The 15764-nt window shown below is 40.0% G+C and overlaps 1 protein-coding gene across 1 annotated transcript; it reads left to right on the top strand.

The window, feature by feature from the left end:
* The first annotated feature begins 5744 nt into the window (after positions 1-5744).
* Positions 5745-14441, top strand: LOC144711316 (chloroplastic import inner membrane translocase subunit HP30-2-like). The gene is made up of 6 exons (XM_078585271.1): positions 5745-6032; positions 8266-8381; positions 10842-10965; positions 11312-11475; positions 14017-14079; positions 14169-14441. Exons 1-6 carry the CDS (start codon positions 5772-5774, stop codon positions 14197-14199), a joined length of 759 nt encoding a protein of 252 aa, XP_078441397.1. The 5' UTR covers positions 5745-5771; the 3' UTR covers positions 14200-14441.
* Positions 14442-15764: the final 1323 nt, after the last annotated feature.

Below are 15764 nucleotides of genomic sequence, written 5' to 3' on the forward strand. Positions count from 1 at the left end.
AGCTCCCAAAAATCCTCCAATTTCCTAAGACTTCTATCTTCTAATTCCTATAAATTTCTGCAAATTTAGAACTATAAAATACTCATCAGTAATAAAGTTGGTTGAATTCATAGAAGTCAATGAAGTTAGTGAAAAATAATCATTATGTGCAAAAGTTGGAATTTCTAGCTAATGTATAAATATTTGGTTAATTCAAATAATAACATAATAAATTATAAATTACTAATACTAAAAACATATAAAATGTATGAAAATATATGTTCATTTATCATGTTATCAACATACATTCTGTTATCAACATCAATATCATTGTTAGTGGAATGATATCTTATATCAATTATCCTTCACTAGTCTCCAACAACATATTTACTATGTACCAGATTTTTAGGATGATGGATCTTGAATATGGAGAATGCTAGTTGTACACAATGAGGTATATTAGTATCACCAACATCACCATCAACCATCCACCATCCAAACTTTGTCAATATTATCAGATATTGGTCTCCTGTCTCCAACGACCTATTGACATCGTCATCATACCCAACAATAAGGATAACATATATCAGATTATTCCATAATAGATTTCAGTTACAGAGACTGTTAGTTGCACCCTAAATGGTACACCCTCATCACCAATGTCATCCTCAACTGGCTTTGATACCACTGATGAGTTCGGTGCGTTGGTTCGACCATGGAAAACACATTCCATGGATGCGAAAGATTGTCGATCGATTCATAATCGATTTTTAAAACAAAAAGATTGAGTATACCTTTGTGGGGAACTTATTCCACATTTAACATAGTAACTTTAAGATCGTTTCTGAAGCCGTTCACGCGTCCAGCCTCTAGAAGTATCCACGCGATCACTTGGCGCTTGGATCTCCACCTCTTCCTCTTCAACTCTTCTTGGAGACTCTCTCCTTGGTTGATGTAAAGAATGAAGAAGGAAGGGGGCTCTCAAATTAGGCTTGCATGGGTACTTAAAATGAGACCCCTTTCCCTCTTTATATTTCACTTAAGGTTTTTCCTCAAAAACTCTCCAAAGTAAAATATATCCACCAATGCCCTTACGACCTTGTCCGTGTGACTCTCTAGGCCCATGTATCGTTCTAGCTAATAACTTTAATTGCCCAATAACATATATTGACCAACCTTACTAATTAAATATATCAACATATAGATTAATTAAATAAGGATCGATTTAACCCAATCGGTAGGTTAAGTTTCCAGACCGTAGGGTGCTAAGCTACACCTCTTGCTCTAGAAGATATTGAGTAGTCTCGAACTCTCTCATAGAACCTTTACCATCATCGGTTGTCGTACATGTATAATCCATCATCCACGCGAGACTTTTGAACAACCTAGGGTATGATTTATCGTCAAACCCTAATCTGTCATTCGATTAGTACTGACGCGTAATGGGGATCGATTAGTACTCACTTCTCTGGCCAGGGATTTTTCTACATCGTCTTCCTCGAGTCAATATCCTCTTATACTGAGGGTGGATGATCCCATATTGACCACTCAATCATTTCCATAAGCTTCTTACTACATTCAATCTATAATTTATTTGAATCCCATGATTAGAGGCTCATAAGTTATAGTCAAAACATAGTCGTCCACTCACGAGATGTCCTTGATGTCTCAAGTTAGTGTATCATTTATACAACCGTGACTTGAATCAACCAGATTGACGTTTAGGTATAATACCATTTAAGGAGTCGAACAGATCAATTCAATAAACTCTTTCTCCATAGAGCACCCACTATCGGTCCTTAGTATTGACACACTAATAGCTACAGTGTTGGGTTCTAGATGCCTTGACATGGATGAACAAAACAAAACGATTGCAGTGGAAGACTTTTGCAAAATCTTAACGGCATCAATAAAAACATTAAACGAAGTACCCTTGCACGAATGTCATTCATGATTTCTGCGATCCCCAAGTGAGACGAGTCGAGTTGCTCATGTGTGCAGCCTCTAGACGTATCCATGCGATCCTCGGCACGTCGAATCTCCTTCTTCTCGTTGATGAGCCCCATTCTTTGTCCGTCGGCGTCGTTACGTCGTCCCGATCACATCGGGGAGGGGAGGGGATATTGGGAGGAGGGAGAAGACGGGGAGAGGCCCCTGAAAAATTCTGGCCTAGGTGAATTTAGTTCATGGCCTTCCCCTATTTATACTAAGTGGGTATTTTTCATAAAAACCCTAAAATTTAAGTATATCTTATGATAACCAAAACACCATTCGCATGTGACCCTCTAGGCCCATGTATCAGACTAGTGAACGACTCCAGCGGCCCAATATCCTTTATTGGCCTTCCAAATTAATTAACTATATCATCATATATATTAATTAACGTCGCATCCATTTAACCCAATCGATAGGTCGAGACTCTGACACGTGGGGTGCCAAGCTACACCTGGTGTCCTAGAAGATACAAAGGAGTGTGTATCGACTCACTCATGGAACATGTTCATCATCGGTTACCGTGTATGTATTATCTTTCATCCATTTGATGCTCCTTGGACGACTTAGAGTATGGTCAACTGTCAAACCTAATCGATCATCCAAGTTAGTACTGATGCATTCGGAAATCATCGGAGAACTCTTCTCCAATATTTCACTGCCTTGGCCAAGGACTTCGTTGCATCGTCTTCCTTAAGCTGTCACCTCTTATACCGAGAGTGGACGATCCCATCTTGACCACTCAATCATCTTCGTGAACTTCTTCATGTACCCAAACTAAAAATGTTTAGAATCCCATGATTAGAGACTCATTGGCCATAGTCAAAGTACAACCGTAGGTCCACAAGACGTCTTTGGTGTCTCATGTCTAAGGACCACTTACATAACCGTGACGTTAGTCAACCTGATTGACAGTTTGGTATAATACCATTCAGGGATTCGTACGGATCGATTCACTGATCTCGTTCTACTAAAGAGCACCCACTGTCTATCCTTAGTGTCTCCACACTAATGGCTACGGGACCGACCATACTCATCATATGAGTGAGGCTAGATAATGATATTCTATCCAGATACTTCGATGTCCTTCTTGCGTATGCTTTGAATATGAATGTTTAGAACACATGCTTAAAGACTAGTGATCTCCGTATTACGATCTCATCATAATTTGCTAAGTCCGATCATGTATTCATGGACTTCATTATAAGCATCACACGTGCAATATAATGAATATGTTCTATTAATGAACATGGAACGAGATGTGGAATGTGTGATTGGTTTGCCGGTCACATATATTTCGACCATACAGGATCAGCTATACTTATTGTATAAGTAGGATCAACTAGTGCTATTCTCTCCGGATAATTCGATGCCCCTCTCGACTATCCATCGAATAGGAATATATAGAATACATGTTTAAAGATTAGTGATCACTGTATTATGATCTCATCATAATTCACTAAGTCATTGCACGTATTCATGGACTTCATTATAGACAATAAAAATGAATAGAAATATTTTATTCAATGAACTTTAATAAACATGGTTGTGTGATTGGCTTAACGGCCACATACTATCCATCAAAAACTTTATCAACGCTCTTAGATATCGCTTTCCGGTCTCCAAACTCACATTAATATCGACAACATACCAAATATTTTGGATAATGGGTATCATACATAGAGACCATTTGTTCTCCCCAATGGTATGCCTGATGACCAATGTAATTGTTAACTATTAGACATCCTAACTGTATCAAAACCATCATCAAGAGGGTCGATGATGTGTTTGTTGGCGCAACCCTAGGTCAGGCCTCACATAGTGACATGGTATTTATTAGTGTTCAGTTGTCCAATATCTATTTGATATTTGATATCAGACAAATGATATCCGACATTGGGACAAAATTGGGGTAGTTTAAGATACCGTAAATTAGATATTGAATATCCATCTGATAATGTATGTCAAGACACGTATCGTAGGCCTCTTGATGAGCGGGATGTAGGTATTGGATACCAAATTAGACATCAAATATCCAAATCCATACCGGAAATCGCTATCCAAATAATGATATCCAATATCCAGATGCTAGTTCAAAACATCCTCTACTCTATCCCTTGTCAACATACCAGGTATCAAATATCCATTTGAACAGTTAGAGTACTTCTAAATAAATCATAATAAAAAATACTGCTCTCTACCAACCTTGCCTTAAATCTGTATGACACATAGATACTGGGCCATGATATCCCTGCTATTAGGCCCATTTTGTACCAGGCCAAACTAAGTATGAAATATTAACTGAAAACATTAAAGAACAATAATAAAATGCTCAAACATACTAAATACAACTCTCTATAGCTTAGTGTCAATTTGGGGCCTTACACTCGCACATTTATAAATAATTCAAAACATATTTTACATTTATATGTCAAATATCTAAGAAATTAGTATCTAACACCGAAATCTGCTACTGTCATTCAACCCTCAAGATGAAGACAAATGCCGATATCAAATATCAGTTACGAAGCAACTGATATCTAAGTTAAATTTGACTGTATAGAATTGGGACTGGAGGTCCTCCATTTGAGGGTGGAATGGTTGGTCAATCAGTAACTGAAACCAGAAATAAACTATTAATTATTTATTTCATATTTTTCTATAAATTCTAAAACTAACAAATCCAACTCACCGGAGAGTTTTCTATTGATCTCAGCATAGCCGTCATATATTTGCCCATCCCTCTTGATGTAGAGTATATTTAACATAACCATGAACATAAAATTTATACTTTGACTTTGACATTGACTTGTCAACCTGACCAAACCGGGACCGGTCCGGATCAGACCGAGACCAAATTTTAGGTAAGGTTTAGGTCTTTGCTAAAAACATAGACCGGACCAGGATCGTCAAACCCTATATCAAACATCGGCATTCAATATCCAAATATCACTAAAATCAGATATCAGATAACCCGTTTCTGACATCCGGTTTAACATTCGTCCCGACATCGTCACCCGACATCGGACTCGGGATTGGCGAACACTAGTACTATTCGACTACAAGAAGGATGACGCTTCTCGTTAGAGATCAACAGTCGTCATCCATCACGTCATACGGCACAGTGACGACAACGTGACGGATGATGTGATGGTCAGAGTGACAAAATTAGGTGCCCGTGACGGTGACGGTGATGGATGATGAACTGGGCGTGACGGTGACGTTACGGTGACGTGACGGTGATGGAGGGCCTCAGACGAGTGGCCTGATGGGACAACCGTCACGGATGACGGCCGTGAGGGATTTTTGAAAATGACCAAAAAAAGCTTAAAAATCGTTAGATTTAAGCTTTTCGACGGCCAAGATTTCGTCACGTGGTTTCACTAACTTGATTTCTTGGCCTTTTGCAGAAAAGTCGCAAACGGACGCCATCTAAAGATAATTAGAGATATGCCCCTCCAATTTTCTCTCCTCAGCATGGTTCTTTTTCCCGTCACACGTGACGGTGACGCCGTCCCGTGACGGGGATGCCGCAAACCATGACGGTGACACAAATGTGGCGGATTTTTCCGAAATCCTCGGATATGTGGCGGAACGGTGACCTGACGATAGTCATCACGTCATCGTCCGTCACAGATAGTCATCCGTCCCGTCACGTCCGGGACGTTCCCTACTTCCCGTCCCGTCCCCTCCCGTACCGTTCCGTCCCGTCCGGTCAACGAACAGGAGGAGCATATAAATATCTACGAGCGAAAATTCAAAATCCGGCGGTTCTATCTGACTACTCGGCAGCCGCGGCTATGGAGGGGGTCGAGGTGGGGAATCCCGTAGGGTTGGCGAAGAAGTGGGCTATGGCGAAGCAGGAGGGCTTCGGCGCGTGGCTTGGCCAGCAGTCCTTCGCTGTGGAGGCCGCCATTACCGCGGGGCTCGCCGCCGTGCAGGGAGGAGTCATGGGCGCTCTCATGAGCTCCCTCAACAAGGATTTGGCCGCTTCTCTCAAGTCCCAGGGCGGCGCCGCCGCCGTGGAATCCGGCGCTGCCAAGTTCCTTCTCCCTCCCGAGGTAGCCGTGCTCGTTTGCCCTCTATTCACTTGAAATCGTTCGTTTGTAATTTTTGTTCGCGTTATTTCGTTTGCGGTGGACGTTTTTTTTCAATTTAAGAATGGGGATTGTAATTTTTAGGATCTCTTTTTTTTTTTTGAGTTTTTAATGATTTGAGTTTTTAACGATTCATCAGATTTTTGTTTGATTTTGCCCTCCCGAGATAGCCTTGGCCACTTGCTCTATCCACTGGAAATCGTTATTTTTAATTTTTAGGATCTCTCATTTTTTTGAGTTTTTAATGAATTATAATATTCGCATAAATGCTTGTGAAAAATGGATCCTCAGGTTTTTGTTTGATTTTGCCCTCCCGGGCTAGCCTCGGCCACTTGCTCTATCCACTGGAAATCGTTATTTTTAATTTTTAGGATCTCTCATTTTTTTGAGTTTTAATGATTTATAGTATCTGCATAAATGCTTGTGAAAAATGGATCCTCAGGTTTTTGTTTGATTTTGCCCTCCCGAGATAGCCTTGGCCACTTGCTCTATCCACTGGAAATCGTTATTTTTAATTTTTAGGATCTCTCATTTTTTTGAGTTTTTAATGATTTATAATATCCGCATAAATGCTTGTGAAAAATGGATCCTCAGGTTTTTGTTTGATGTTGCCCTCCCGGGCTAGCCTCGGCCACTTTCTCTATCCACTGGAAATCGTTATTTCTTTTACAATGGGTGTTTTCTCGTTTTTATACTGTTAGTGATGTCTAGTTTTTCTTCTGAAAAAGAGAAGGGAAGATCACCCGAGAGTGGTGATCGACCCAGGTATAGTGTTATATATGCTCGTGCTGAGTATGAAACTGACCAACTTGGTCCCTTTAACGTAATTCACCTCCCGACTGACCAATGGGGGACACAAGTTGCCACATTATGCATAACAGAATCTATAGTGACAACCCTTACCTTGAACACGATATTATTACGATGCAGCCATATCGCCAGAAGTACTACGAGGATCCTTGTCCAATCGTCCTCTGCACGCGCCTCCCCAAAGTTAGCTCCGACAGGCTTTGTTGGATATCACATCTACACCAATGGGATGCTGTGAGCTCCAAATGGCCCGGTCAAATGGACATTCAAAGAACAGACGTCAGCAGTCTTCCTTTACTCGTGCGCACATGGGGAATGCGGCCGATGTATTTGGTATTGGGCGCTTACGTGGGACTTGTGCCATCAGTTGTCGTCTAAGAAGCAGCCAGCCAAAAATCCTGATGTTTAACGGGACCTTTTGCTTCCATTGTCGATGACAAGTAGTAATTATAGATTCCTCCACTGTTGCATCCCCTCTGATCCTTTTGTAAGCCTCTTGGACTGAAAATGGTGTGTTGTTCCATGTCCAGCCGTCCCGTGCTCTGTTTCTCAGCCATAGATGTAAGATCAATTGATGCATGTGCAATAAATCCTCCAGCTGCTGGTCCGACAAAGCACCCTCCGCCGTCGGGTTCTATGCGGCATCCCAACAATTGCGCACCAAGGCCTGGGGATTCCATGCCAGTGCAAAAAGGCGGGGACAAGCCTCTCGCAACTTTCGTCTGGCCGACCAATCGTCTGTCCAGTATCGGAATATAACACTGTACCCCAAGTGGGGCACAAAAAAACGCTGAATTTGTGGGAAGGTTTGTCTCAAGCCAATCCAAAACAGGGATACCCCTGTTCTGTCTCTGACAAATGGTTGTAAAAAATGGGTCATCGAATTTTCGTTTGATGCGAAGAAGAGACTCCATTTACCCGTCGAATGCCATTCATGTGTTGTATTTTGGTTGTTAGCCGGGTGCAAATTAAATCCTTAAAATGGTTTCTACTTAATTATTAAGTCAGTTCTAGCAATTAACTTCTACGATTCTACGTCCGTGCATCATGATTCTTCTCTCAATGTTTATTTTCAGCGTGTGATCGAGAAATGTTGTTGAATAGTTTCTTGGAATCTCTTTTAGTCGGCAACTCAGGAAAATATATTTCAGTGTCTTCTAAGATCTACATTTGAATGCAAACACTACCGCCGAGTAGAATATTCTGGTCTCATAGTCTGTAATATGGTATAACTCGACATAATATCATGAGAAATTACCTTCAAGTGCATGCTGTCTCATATTTTTTTCTATTTATCCGTTGTCTCCTTTGTGATGGCTTATCTGCTTTGTCTTAGGTGTAAATCGTTTCTCAATCCCATTGTTTTTTTCTTAATTTTCATTTGTAGGCCTCGATAGGCGGTCCTCTTATCCAGGCTCGCAATTTTGCAGTCTTAACTGGGGCTAATGCTGGGATACATTGCATCATAAAAAAAGTGCGGGGAGTAGATGATGTCCAAAACAAGTAATTTTGTTTATTTCTCACCATCTTCATTATTAAAAATAGTTTGTTTATTTCATTCGTTAGAAAGAGAGAGAGAGAGAGAAGTAGGTGATCTACTCTTTAACAATAATGAAAAAAGGGAAAGTCCCATTATTCATTCTTTAACAAGATAAAGGCCTCACGTACCATCTAGTGTTCGACATTATGCATAGAACGTGTGGGACACGTGCAACTTCATAACAACTAGGGACAAAGAAGCAGTATGGTTGAATTTCAGGAGGAAAATTCCACATGCTGTCTAGCTGATAGAGAGTTCTCGGACTGGTCTAAATCCATGATTTTATCTCCAAGATGAGTCAAAACGTCCAATGCCATCTTCTTTGTAATTCCTCCCATTCTCTAACAGTTTCTCTAACGCTTTCACCATTCAGTGCTTTGTTGTCTGCAATCGCCTGAACCTCTTACTTATAGCACTATTGTCTGGGAAGAGGCTATCAGATGAGACAGGACAGTTATCATCCTCATTCATCATCTTTGAGTTTGTTCAATGCAGTTCTTGGTCCATTACAACATGGTCCTGTACGATATGATAGCCCACTTTTATCACAAGCTCGCACTGTCTGCCCTTTGGTGGATGGTTTGCAGATCTGAACTATAAGTGATGGTTTCCTACATCATCTGGTCCATCATCAATGCAGAATTTGTGGGGGGGAGGTCTATCATCCAGTCCAGCATCTGGGGGTCCTGGTATGGGGCAAAATTTTCGTTGCTGGAGGCATTACAGTGAACTCTCCTCTGTAGTTCTTCATGCACTTTCACTCTGGGCATGCTGTAACTAAACTTCCTCAAAGTTCCTGGCTTTCGTAGGTTCTGCTGTTTCTCTTGCAAATGAACAAGAACATATTTATCACCTAATTGATCTCTCCCAGTTTGTTCCGTAGGGTGCAAGCCACCATAGTTCAAAGGGTATGTATTTTGTGCAAGGGGCCTACTGCCTTCTCAATTGTTTGGGGTCATACTCCCCCGAAGACGTACTTGTGGTGCCATACTCAGTGTTAAACATTAAAAGATGTTATGGGTGAGGTTTACTAGTTCTGGGCAAAGCCTTCTGGAATGTCCATGGTGTATTGCAGGGTATTATTGCTAAATAGGGGGGGGGGCGCATTCTATGAATTCAGGAGTCAGTAGCGATGGAAGGAAGTAGAGGGATCAATCAAAGAGGTAGGGAATGTTTTAGAGGGAAGACGGCTGAATATCAGATGAGATTTAGATGGTTACATGGGTGGGGATAGTAGGGATTTTGAAGGGACTGAGACACAGACAAGAGGCGAGAAAGAGAACTGCAACTTCACCTCATTGATACTTTGTGATCGTCCTCCCTGAGGAAGAGCTGAAGGAACTATCCTCCGGGGAAATTAAAAAGTCCCTTTAGCGGGATAAAAAGACCAAGCTGGTGCCTGGGAGGCTATTTCCATTGACAAAAAGAAGAGAAGCTTACATATTCATGTTAGAGTCCTTATGAAATAACCGATTCTTGAAATCGTAGGGTTATAAATACCCCCTTGTAAGGTCATTAGAAAGACTTTTGATGAATGATTACCCTGTGGTTTCGTGGCACGAGTAGCTGTATCCGGCTTTTGTGAGGGCAAGAACTCCAGATTCGGAGATTCTTGAGAGTTTGTTCTCCAATCGCTCTCTCTTCTTCTGTCTTACCTCTTCCATCTCTCCTATTCTCCTCTCTATCCCTCGTCCCGTTTCTTGATTTTGTTAGATCTCCATGGGGATCGTAACAATTCATTTGATCCCTAAAATCCGTCATGGGTATTTCCACTTACTCAAGATGCAGTATCCATCCCCAAAGGAGGGCAGTCAAAAAGTTGATTGGTGAATTTGGATAGGAGATCCTCCCACTGGGCCGCAGGTGCTGATCTGGACCTGCTCTCTTTGATTTCGTTCTAGCTTTCCCTCGATCGATTTCTCTAATTCCTCCGTGAATATTTATCGATAGAGATCTGTACCAAGATCTCTAGCAGTTTCCTTTTGAGAGGCTCACCAGATTCCGCTTCATTTTTTCTTTTCTATATCATTCCCCTTCTATTGGATCCAAAGTCGTACTGGTGTAGCCTTGTGACACTCAGAATGTACTAATATAAGCCTGTTGATGAAGTCAATACTATCAGAACCCGTGACGATTTGACTGCTGAAAGAAAATAAACAGTGAGGATTTCCTTACGCTCGTTTGTCATTTTTGTTGTAACATTTGGTAAAATAGGACTTATAACCCTACAGCAAATTATCCGCGCTCCCTTCTGGCAGCTTTGGTTAAAGGTTTGAATTAGTTGTTTTTATGTTGACTTGAGATGGCAGCACACATTTAATTTTTTCTCACTTTGGCTAAATTTATAGCCTATTATTTCTTTTAAGAAGTTAAATTTATTCCAAACATCTTACTATAATATATACTATTATCTGTTGTATCAGCATGGCAGCAGCATTTGGATCTGGATTTTTATTCTCATTGGTGAGTAGCTCATCGGGCCCTAACATTCCAGGGGCAGTAGGAACTGGCGCTTTATTTGCGCTTCTCCAAGGCGGAGTTTACAAGGTATTAAGGCAAAAAACATAAATCGAGATAGTCTCCTCTGCTTTTTTCCCTTAGTCGATTTTCTGCTAAACTGACATACTCTATATTCAATAAATCATTCGGGTAAATATGGAATTTTCACTTACATATACTCTTAAACAACTATTATCTTTAAAGCACATATATTATACAATTAGCGTTGACGTTTAGACCTTTGTTATTCCATAATGATACCATGGGTTCAACCTTTGCTGGAAGACAAATAAATCATATAATTTTCCGCCCTGAAGTAATATAAAATTGGCATTTCTTGATTCCCGATTGTAGTTGGGTGAACTTATCTGGATTTAAAGTGTAATTTGGACAGCTGGGACAGATGATGCCCAAGGAGAGTGGTAGCAGCAAGGAAGAAGACGATCCATTCTACGCCAAAGGGTGCGGCATGTTAAGGACGCTAGGCCTGGAGCGATATGAGAAGAATCTAAAAAAGGGCTCACTCACCGATGCTTCCCTACCCTTCCTCACTGACAGGTAAATTTCAGCCCTTGACCCTCTTTTTAATAGTCTTGTACAATTTGCTATGGAATGCTATGATATGCAACGGAATGATATATTATAGCATAATATCTGAGAAGTGAAAGTTCTTTGAAACTGTCAGTCATGCTATATTGCCAATGTTAATCTGCAATTCAATAGAGAAGACATACGACAAAGAGGGTTTTCATTTCAAGTTTACCTTTCTTTAATATTGAGTTTGTATTTAAAATTTCATTTAGATTTAGGAGAAAAAAGTACAAGTCGATTTTTTTAATGTAGCGAGTACAGGTAAAGTCAAAAGAACATATTCAAAAAATTAGTTTTTTGGCCCCCTAGAAAGGTACCCTGCATTCGAGTTACCTTTTAAGACTTGTTCAAGGACTATCATAGTCTGGCTACTGGATCCACCGTTATCTGATCAGAGAGTCTTGTGAAGGGCATGAGATGAATAAATAATAATCTTAGAATTCCCCGCAAGGAGACTGGAGAATCTCTAGTCCCGGCTTGCCAATGATCATATGGAATGTAGGTCTATGAAGCCTTTTGAGATGATGTATGTGAAAATAATGCTTTGAAGACTCGTAAGAAGAAGGGTTAGAATAATGCGTCTAAATTTCTCCTTGCACTCTTGTCTCGCTCTGATTTATTTGATATTCCAGAAGGTATAAACGACATAGGCTCTGTGGTATTGAGGATCATCCTCTGCTGCTATTGTCTATGATAGTGTTTTGGACAATGTCAAAACTTGTTGTCGTCATCCACTGTCCGGACATTATCCGCTGCTCAGGTGATGACGACAATTTCGTCATATTCTTTGTCATCTGAACAAGGTTTATATGGGGAGTGTGACAAAAGGAGATGACAAAAGAAAATCATCATTATCATCATTTTCATCCTAGCATCATCCTGGCTTGGATGAATGAGGGGAACGCGATGACTCACCGTCATCTTCTCGTCATTGTCATCATCATGGGGGACTGCAAAACTTCTCTATGAGCGAGCTGTTGAAAACATGATCACTTGAAAAAGAGAATATTGAACAGCAAATGCACTCAAAAACCTTATCCAAGAACAGCTAATAAGATCTTCCAGTAAACAACCTCAAATACTCGAGAAGCAAGCTTTTCAGAAATTCTAGACTAAGCTGATCCTCGCAGTTTCTGCCTGGTCTGGACATTACTTGAGAGGGGAATATTGGAGTATGACTCCTCCAGACTCTGAATATATTCTCCAAAATGTTCTACTAAGTTCCTGGCAATGATCTTACTGCTGGTCTCCCCCCTCGATCTCCCCAATAAGAACACCCTGGTTCTTATCAGTAATCTACGTTATCGTCATCATCATTCCTCTCCCTATCTATATACAACTAGCCCGCTCGCTTTCTAAAACCACGTCTCAGGCCTTCTATGAGTTTTTTTGGGCTAGTCAGCTCCTTATGGAGCTGGGTTTCTCTTGCTCTTGCCAATCTCCTCGTCATTACTGTACTCTTACTTGATAGGGCCTGTTGGATTGTATGGATCTTTGGGATGTCTGCCCTACACTGTGTCTCATTTTATGTACTCTCGCCAAGGGTTGCTGGAAGATGACTAGTTTGTCATCGTCGTCCCAAATTTCACCATCTGATTTTTTGATTTGAGACTGATGATTGATATGAACCTCAGTCTAGGCTCATATCGGAAGGAGGGTAGAGGGCGAGTTGAGCTAGACGTTCCCGGGGTAGGAGAGTCGAAACGGGAATTATAAGAGGGATCGAACCGACAGGCCCGGGATCGACCAGGGATGAACCGCCTGATGACGCGGTGAAGGGTTGATGATCGCGGGGACGGGGATCGTCGGAGACTAGAAGAGAACGAACGGCAAGGGTAGGGATCGGATTGGAGGGGAGCCGGCTGTAGATCTGGTGAGACGATCACGGGGATCGTTGGACGGTTAAGGGGATGGGACCGAGACAGGGAGGATCGAGATAGTGAGCCAAGAGGCCGATCTTACCATAAGTCTTGACTGCCCTCCTCAAGAGAGGGCTATACATATTTATAAGAAAATAAAGCAATCTACCTTAAGCATGATATGACTAAAATACCCCTAATGGGCTAAAATGCCTAAGATACCCTTGGGGGTACACGATCGTGTCATCGTCGTCCCCAAATTTCACCATCTGATTTTTTGATTTGAGAATGATGAAGTGGAGATGACAAGATGATGGTGAATTTGTCGTCAGATGATTATAAAGTAGGATAGTCGTCATGCTGATCGGATCCAAACCCTACTATCATCACACTTTGATTAGATTATATTGCTCTAAAATTATGTGATATGTTATCATTTGGTAAACTATGATATGATTTGGAATGATATTGTTATGTATTTGATTAATTTTTTTTAAATTGATACACACTATCATGTAATGGTATGATGTGTTATGACATGGTATAATATTTTTAGATCATGGATAATTTAATTCGGTATGATATACTCGTCATACTTTGCAATGCCATCATGTTAGTATGTGACATGGTATGATATCATGGTATTCAGTGACCTCAAGGAGGCGAGCATCCCAACTGGGCCCAGGCTTATCATATTGGATCACATTCACAGGTACTTTCCTATTTGATCATTTCAAGTTCATTATTTGTGTGTTGACGATTTATATATTCTTTATTTTTATTAAATGAGTCAATTTTCAGGAAGTCTGAATTGGCAAAAGGGAGCTCGTGAATTCGTTAGTCCGTGGTTTGACCAACCTTAGTTTGCATGGTTTAATTGCTCTCTCTAGTATTTTAATCTTATTTATTTATTTATTCATTCAAGAATTATCTTGAGAGGGAAGAAAATCACATGATTGAACTTCGTCCTCGACTTCTCTCTTGGTGAATTGTTCTTTCGCAATTGAGAAATAAGGGGATAGAGAGTAGAAATATTTTGTACCCCTTGTTATTAATTTTTAAATTTCCCTCTCATCTCTTCCTCACACTTCCCTGGTTTCAATCTCCAGCTTAGAGAGATTACATTCCAGATTTGCCACGTGTCTACCTTTCTGGATACGCGAGTCATGGATTTTCCAATTTTACTGAACTTTGATAAAACCAAATCGATACCGTCAGTTTCGTGATTCGACATACTTATTTCTGGATACACCTCTGATATTGGTTTATCCATTCATAATCGCGATGCATATATTTATGAACAAAAGTCATTAAGTCTTGAAAAATGAAGCCATACTTGCATAACACAGTTCTGATGCCATACTTTTAGGTTTTGGTATTTAATTAAGCATTATACTTGAGCCCCTTGAAGTGGGGTCTTGACCCATCCCAAACATCTCAAACAAATTGCACTTGAATTGGATTTTCTAGACTCAGATTGCACATTCATTGTTGCAGCCCGAGGTTGGTACAATTCGCAAACTGAGCACGAGGAAAAGAATATGTTTCACTTTGTGTGAACGCAAATTGTGTGTATTGTCATTGTAGATTAATTTTCTGAAATCAAACAAATTTGTTAAAATAGAAAACTCACTCAATTGTAAGGTAGGATCGAGGTAGTCTCCACAGGGACTGGCCTTTAGAGGTGAATTTAATTATTGAGTTATAGTGAGGAGTAAGATAATTAATACGTTAGTGGGCAGAGGTATTTAATGAATGTGAGAAGTAAGATAATAAGAAATAATGAAGAATAGTAAATGGCGTGATAGAGAGAAGTAATGAAAAGGAAGAGTCGAGATAGTAATGAGATAAAATCACTTTGACACCTCTTATGATGAATAAATTTTATTGATTTTCAAGTTAGTAAGCAAGTAAGTTATAAATTAGATTAATAGTTTTAGGATTAAGGATGACACTGAGATAGATAGTATAGGAGAAATAAGATGAGTTACATGGATAGAATAATGCTATGATAGTCTTAATAGAAGATGAAAAGATTATTTATTTGATTAATAGTAAGTTATGTGTAAGATAGGAAATGTATATAATAATGATGGATATTAAGGTTTAATTAGATAGTGAATTAGATTTTATGTTAATATGGTGTAAGAAGTATTTAGTTCAGTAAGAGGTAAAAAGAAGAATGAAGAAAAAGAAAGTAATACTAATGATAGGGAAATAAGGGATTATATGTTAAGATATAGGTTAATGGAGGGCATATATATATAATTCTTACTTTCCTATCTATCCCTCTTATGCTTAAATTCTATGCATATATATATATATGCATAGAATTTAAGCGTAAGAGGGATAGATAATAAAGTAAGAATTATCAAGTGTAGAAGAGAACTGAGTAGA

Source organism: Wolffia australiana, chromosome 13 (genome assembly GCF_029677425.1).
Source record: "Wolffia australiana isolate 7733 chromosome 13, ASM2967742v1".
Classification (NCBI taxonomy): Eukaryota; Viridiplantae; Streptophyta; class Magnoliopsida; order Alismatales; family Araceae; genus Wolffia; species Wolffia australiana.

What these genes read in the sequence shown, in the direction of transcription:
- LOC144711316 (XM_078585271.1), top strand. Translation starts at nt 5,772, where the DNA reads ATGGAGGGGGTCGAGGTGGGGAATCCCGTAGGGTTGGCGAAGAAGTGG. An exon ending in AGTTCCTTCTCCCTCCCGAG is followed by an intron (nt 6,033 to 8,265) that starts GTAGCCGTGCTC and finishes TTTCATTTGTAG; the next exon opens with GCCTCGATAGGCGGTCCTCT. An exon ending in TCCAAGGCGGAGTTTACAAG is followed by an intron (nt 10,966 to 11,311) that starts GTATTAAGGCAA and finishes TAATTTGGACAG; the next exon opens with CTGGGACAGATGATGCCCAA.